We start from the raw sequence: 7,498 nt of genomic DNA on the forward strand, positions 1-7,498 counted from the left end.
CATGGCAACATTCAACTTCGGTTAAAGAATAATTTTGACATGTCCCATTTCTCTTTTCCTTTTCACATCATCCTTTACATGTACTCCCGAAAACAGAGATATTTGAAGTTTTATAAAATGAATAAATTATATCATTTGCCTGGTTACCAAAACCCCTCGAAAACCACAACAAACCAACCAACCTGCCAAAGCCTTATTTTAAAAAGTGAAACTACCAATTTTGGTCCAATTGGACCGAAACGGCAACACTGTATTCAACATGCCTTGACCGTAAGGGAGAGCAACACGTAACAGCTAATTCAAAGTAATCCAAAAAAGAAGTTTCATTTCATTTGAATAAAGTTTCATTTAATTTGAAAAAAGTTTCATTTAATTTGAATAAAGTTTCATTGAATCTGAAAAAGGTCTCATTTAATTTGAATAAAGTTTCACTGAATCTGAAAAAGGTCTCATTTAATTCGAAAAAGGTTTCGCTTAACATGAAAAAGGTTTCATTTAATTTGAAAAAGGTTTCGCTTAATTTGAAAATGGTTTCATTTAAACTGAAAATGCTATAAAATACAAAAAATTAAAATAAATTTTCACTTAAATTGCTTTCGTGAGATTGGCTGTCAGTTTTGAATTCCAACGATTCCTGCAAAATCTTTAAAGTTTGCTGTCCGCTAAAATTTTATATTTTTTCGTATTCCTACATTTTCACTTTCATCAGTAATATGCGCATTTTTTCTATAAGTGTTCCATTTGCTAATTTTCTTATTGTTTATTACTCTTTCACATCCCTTTCACCAACGCTCATTTCTAGGTTTGCCTTGTGCACACAGCAATGTGATTACTTTTGCGGTAACATTTGCAGGATTTAATCCTCTTTGCTTTGATTGTAACAAAATATAAAGCTATTTGTATGGCTGTTGACATGTGCCGCATGCCGTTACTTAACGGTGAAATCTATCTTCTCCGCGTAGACGCTTATAGTAATTGGCCCCAGCGGGACCAAACACAAGGGGTAGCAAACAGCTAAGAACAGAAGCGTCACTTTTAATTGACCATAGAATAGAGGATATGGGGCAGTGCCAACTTTTAGTACAAGTTGAAAAGTAACACGACCTATTTAATTGATAAGCTCTTTTTGTTATCTAAAACTAATAGGATATACATAAATAATTTGTTGTATTTTTAGTTACAGATTTACCCAAAACGGCACAAGGCCTTGCTTAATGTCATCCTCGATGGCCTCGCGCAACGCTTTACCACGCATTGCCAAACTGTCATCGGCCTCAATGAAACGCATACGCACCAGTCCTGTAAAAGGAAAATACAATATACATAAGTACATACACAGACGAACAGTAAATACGCGGTCAGCGCGTAAGCTGATTAAAAAAAATCTAAAAATATACTTCACCCACCTATAAGCGCTGCCTTCTCGACGCTCGAGTGTGCCTGATCGGAGCAATAGGCAACAAGTCGCGCATTGATTTCCGCATCTTGAAAGCCGGGATGTCGTTCGTGGAAGCGTTGTATGGCACGTGTACGCCCCGCTAACAGACACACCAGTGTAGATTCACTCGCAGTCGTCTGTATGACACCGCCACCTGGACTTTTATTGTGCAAATGTAAGAAATCATCAGGCAGTCCAATCATTTTGCCTAGCCAATTCATGACAATCACTTCGAGCTCCGTACAGGCGGGTGAACTCGCCCATGTAAAACCCAAGCAATTGATGGCATCCGCCAACATATCGCCCAGCAGTGAAGGAAACGAATTGAGCGCTGGAAAGTAGGCATGCATATATGGACTTTGCCAATGTGTGATGCCCGGCATAATGACCCGCTCCACATCAGCAAATATGGCATCCCAATTTTCACCCTCAACTGGCGCGAATTCCGGCAGCAGATTCTTCATATAACCCGGCTTGACATCAGGAAATACGCGACGATCACGAATGTTTTCCAAATAGTCGGCGATATAGTCTACCATCTCTTTGCCTAGGTTAGGTGAAAAGAGGAGAATACAAATAAATAAGGTGAGGTAAGTGAAATAATTTGTATTGGATAAGAATATTGTGAAACTCTTACATCCGGTTTCATCAGCAATGGAAAATGATTTTTTATTTCCTGTAATTTTCCATTTAAAATTCAAAAAATTAAAATCATTTTCACTTAAACTGCCTTCATGAAATTGGCTATAATAGCCAATTTATAGCTTATCTACAGTACTGTAAAATTAGAATCGAAAATTGGAATTTGAAACTGATTTGCGGGACTGGGGTATTGTGTGATGCCATTCTGTAACCAAGAAAGGGCAAGGTTTTGTCTGACGCAAGGAAGTAGTTCTGTACTAAAGTTAAATTTGAGTTCACAACTAAAAAGCGTTCAGAACTTTTCTTAGCTCCTCTCCCAGAGAGAAAAACGCAACAATAACCACATGGAATACAAGTTCTAAACTGCAACGATGAATCCGCCTTAATAAGAAAAATATATTTATCCTACATTTAAAAAGCTGTCAAAATAAGAATTTATTTAAGAATTTGTATTAGTTCATCCGGTCCGAGTTTGCTTCTTTCCACGTACTTGGAAAATAAATTTGTACGGTACGGTAAAGTTAGCAAAAGAGGTAAACATGACGGTTAATACTGCGAAGCGCGTTATTTTGGACAATAAAAAATTATTATGTACTCAACGGAAGACAGATTCGGGAAGAAAAAAGCTCCCGCTAACTATAAATTGGCGCAAGAGGTCAAGCTAAAAATGTATGAAAAAAACACGGTAAAAATGTTTGGAACCTCCAAATAGATCGTGCAACGGATAAAAGAAAACTTTGAATTAAAATGCCACAAGGTCTATAAAGAACCCGATTAATCAGCTACAAAAAAGTGTAGATACCCGAAAACTTCATGAGGAGTTTTTCACAAAATTCGATTGCTTAGTAATGGATGACAAAAGTTACTGTAAAGCCAATTTCTCTCAAATACCCGATCAAGCGGTTTACACTGCATAAAAAAAAGAAACATCAATAAGAAATTTTCAACTCAAAAGATTGGTACATTTCCCAAGCTGTTTATGGTCGAAATTGTGCGACCATTAACTCAAGCATTCATATAGAAAAATGCTTGGCATCGCATATATTGCAATTTATTCGCAATCACCAAGGTTCTGCATTGTTTTGGCCTGATTTAGCAAGAAGTCACTAATCAAGGAGAACTATGGGCTGGTATCGAGGCTAATCCACCTGATTGCCAATCGAGAAGTATTGGACTCTTATTAAGAGATACCTTGGGTAAACAAAATCTGTAAAAAATACTATCGATTTCAAAAATATGCGGAAAAATTATTAAACTATTGTAAACGAAAACACTAATAAAAATCGTAAGACTTGAAAATCGTTTGCCGACCTCTGCAACACAGCCGATTTTGAATTATTAGAGCAATAGTTAGAAGCCAAATCAGAGACTTTTTCGAATTTTTCCCTGTCCGTTCGTTTGTACGCGCATCACTCGAAAACTAAGAAGTCTTACAGCTGAAAATATTTTTGTGGAGGTTGCCACATATTTCAAAATTTTAATTTAATTTAATTGATAAGATAAATAAAATATTGCAATATGGGTATCAAATTTAAGAGGCTTAGGAAAGTTTACTGTCGAAAATATTTTTGAGGAGGGTTGCCACCTGTTAGAAAAGTTGTATTTAATTTAATTGATAAAATAAAGGAAATATTACAATGCGGTTGTCAAAGAACACAAAAATACTTTTAAAGCGCAGTGAAGCACGCATTATTATAAATAGCATGAGTTGCTTTAAACGACATTCGCATTTCGTCACAACGCAACCCTTTTAAATATTTCTCCAACACGAACTTATATTTGCAGTAAAACAGTCAGCAAAAAACCAAAACTTTCACTGCAAAAATTTTATTTCATTAGTCAACAAATTTAAAAAAGTTACATATTTGCATTTCGTTCAAAAATCGCAATGATTCACAACATTTTATTTGTATGTATGTATGTATGTAGGTATATACATATGTGCATTCTACATGCTAACTTACTATATAGCTACGTAAATATGTACATATGTATGTACCTATGTCAAAATAAAGGTTGTAGATTACGAGTAGGAAGCAAAATGTAAATGAATAACTTTTGCAGAAATATGTAAGTATGTATGTCCATATACATACAAACGTACATACATCTAAGTAAACTAACTAACAAGGCAAAGTGCAAAACTGACTATGGTAATAGCGGATAGATAGATAAAAGTGGAAAGACATGGAGGACCCACGAAATGTCAGAAGAAAATTAGAGAATCTGATTATAAATAGGCGAGTGAAACGAATCGTAGGCGTTGGAATGCGAAAGTCTAAATGGTTTTATAATGCATGAGACACAAAGCTGACACATTGCTACTTACACATACTCAGTGGCGGATTTACGGAGGGGTTTTCGGGTCGAAGATTTTCAAAAACTGATTTGTGTTTGATAAACCGACTCCGAAGATGAGTTATGTATATTCTCACGACAGCCTGTTGTACGTAGCAGAATGACTCGGGTTTTACGCGACCAAAGGCTGTTGTTTCCTATACAACACAGTGCAGTGTCGTCTAATCGAAGAAGATATAGACCCGAGGGACACCACTCTAGAATGTCAGGGCATAGCTGTATATCTATATATCCGCTGTCACTTGCTGCCCGGCAGGATATCGCCCTGACATATGTGCGCTACTCACAGGTGAAAACCGAGTGGTAGTAGACGATTTTAATGCGCACCAGGCTCTTTGGCATTCAGACTTACATCGACCAACCACTGGACCCGACGAGCGATCAACCGCATTCATAGGGAGTCGATCACCACCTACCACGACTGTCGGCATATGAATGCCGTGATTGGAGCCCAATCACCTCCTGTGTCAGACATGGAGCTTCATCTGCCAAGAGAGACCCGCGTTCCCGCGTTCCCCTGGCCCAATTACAGTATTGATACCCAATAGCTACCTGCCCAGACTCGACCCCAATGTACCCAATGAGTGCCCGGCGTATAGAGACTCCGCGCACGACACCAACCACCTCTTCACCTCATCCCACTCGATGTGTCCTCGAAGAGCGATTCCCTGTTGCCCACACAGAACAATAACGTTTAAATCAAACAGGTGATAAAAGATTACAAATTCAAAACCCCCTTTAGAAAAATCCTAGATCCGCCACTGCATATACTCATAGCCATATACGCACAACCATGCATGCACGTTTTTTCATTCTACTAGCTTTCTCACAATCCCTGTGTTATTGTTATTGTTATTTTTATTTTTTTTCAAAGGATTGGCAAATTAAATTAAGTAAGTTGAAATTTATATGCAGATAATGGAAATGTCCCCAAAAATTTGTTGCTGCTTTGAATGTGATTGCAACAGAGTAAAATAGTAAATCCAATTCCAATTTAAATTTTTATGTGTGAACACCCACAGAGTGGACTTAGCAAAGGAAGATGCGTTGGAAAAGAAGAAGGACGTTTTGCTTCTAGCCAAAAGTCGACGGTCACACAATTTCACAAATGCACATACACAAAAGCCTTTCATGGCCTTGCAAATATAAAATAAATAGAATACGTAACGTTCGTTTAGCTACTCACCCCGCCGCCGATATTCGTTGACATCCATGCTTTACTGCAGCCTCTTTTCTGTGTACTCCGACGTTTATTCAATCCCGCTAGTCCTTCGCTTTAGCTTCAGCTTCAACTTTAAAAATTTACTGCGCTGAGTTTTTTGAATTTGCAGTGATCCGATTTTAAACTCACTAAGCAAACGTGAAAATGTTTGAAAAGAAAAACTGAATCGATTTCAGTTGAACAATGAAATTTTCCATTAGAAATCACAAATCACAATTTTAGTAATTTTTGTTTGGCAAATTTCGAAAATGATGATTTGTGATTTCTAATGCAACTTCATCTAAACAAATAAAAATTCAAATGAATGAAAAACTAATAGATATCGCCGTTCGATGAACGAAATGCGCTTTGCCTTACGTTTGGCCTTTTTACCTGCTGCAACTCAACACTTTCTTTCCTTTGGACACAGCACTAAATTCGTTATGTGGAAATTCAATTTCGCGCACAACTCATACAAACGCCCACGCACATGGGGGGCTTTAGCTCTCATACACATGTATATTTTGTTAATGTTTTATAAGGCTTCTTCATTTTGTTGTGGGAAACGCGTGAAAAAGGAAATAGCGATTTTTTTTCTTACCAAATAGCAGCAGTGAAAATATTTTCTCAAAAGCAGGCAACTGCAATGTTTATACGAAATGGGCTGGCTGGCAGAAAGGGTGTTCTTGTAGGCGTTAAAATTGGTTACTATAGTATGACAATTAGTTGACATTTGGGTTCGCATAGATGCACCACGATCCATGTGGGTACTGTGAAAAGAAAATAGAGAAAAGTATTACACATTTCTTCAATTTGCTACTACAAAGTATGGAAGATGAATATGTATTTGCATAAGACCACAACAGAACCCCCGAGTTTAAAGTATTTGGCAAGGCAATTTCAATTTTTTTTTTTTGTCCAACATGGCATTTGCAGTAGGATATATCACTGCAGCTGTGGCTGAGTGGGTTCGTTCCCTGGTCCGAGAAACATCTAAGTTAGAAACGTGCTTCTGTAGGTCTCTCCATTTGTGTAGCATTATCAAGACTCACACCACAAATTGGGGGAGAAGCTCAGACGAATTCCTAGCAAAAGTGTATTACTGTTATATCGACGTTCTTGAGACAATTTTTTTTGTTTCATAGTATACTGCCCACAGTTACCTCGTTCTAGTACTTAACCACCAGATATCAGTTCTTATCAACCTAACGTACCACACTAATATGAGTAAATTAAAGCTCGCCAAAGCTCCTACGAGAACCACCTGAGATTGTCTAATAAATTTAGTTCTTTATAGTATAACACTTTTAAGGTATATGTGTATATTTGGAAGGGTCAATTTTTTTTACGATGCGCATATAGCATAGGAGGCTTACACGTGTACTTCTAAGCAAATTTACCGAAGAAACCATAGGTTTAAAATCAATTTAGAGTTTGCCAAATTGCGAAAATAGCTTTCGAAAAAATTTGAAAATTTTTACTGTTGCGCCGTCTGGCGCAAGATTTAAGAAAAAGATAAGTGCAGGATTGGATTCCTCATACAAGAAAACCCATTACAGCATGCTTTTATACAAAATTTAAGCACTTTTTTACGACACTACAGCAAAATGCTAAGAAACCTATTTTAGCAATTTGATAAACTCCAAATTGATTTTAGACTCGTGGTTTCTTCCGTAAATTTGCTTAGAACCACACGTAGAGTCCTTCTGTGCTATACGCTCACAGTCAAAAATATCTCCCACACAACTTGACCCGCCCTAATGTATATATATGTACATATTTTGATTGAAGTCGTTTGGAACTAATTTCCGTCATCCCTTGTCAAATTTGGTTTGGAAATAAACGGTTAATGACCAAAA

The 7,498-nt window shown here is 37.1% G+C and overlaps 1 protein-coding gene across 1 annotated transcript; it reads right to left on the reverse strand.

The window, feature by feature from the left end:
- Nucleotides 1-1,124: 1,124 nt before the first annotated feature.
- On the reverse strand, nt 1,125-6,107 carry LOC118742947 (histidine decarboxylase-like). The gene is made up of 3 exons (XM_036475380.1): nt 5,625-6,107; nt 1,407-1,985; nt 1,125-1,299 (listed from the first exon to the last, which is right to left on the reverse strand). Exons 1-3 carry the CDS (start codon nt 5,650-5,652, stop codon nt 1,178-1,180), a joined length of 729 nt encoding a protein of 242 aa, XP_036331273.1. The 5' UTR covers nt 5,653-6,107; the 3' UTR covers nt 1,125-1,177.
- Nucleotides 6,108-7,498: the final 1,391 nt, after the last annotated feature.

This window comes from Rhagoletis pomonella, unplaced genomic scaffold (assembly GCF_013731165.1).
Source record: "Rhagoletis pomonella isolate Grant_MI unplaced genomic scaffold, Rhpom_1.0 Rhpom_scaffold_00007, whole genome shotgun sequence".
Lineage (NCBI taxonomy): Eukaryota > Metazoa > Arthropoda > Insecta > Diptera > Tephritidae > Rhagoletis > Rhagoletis pomonella.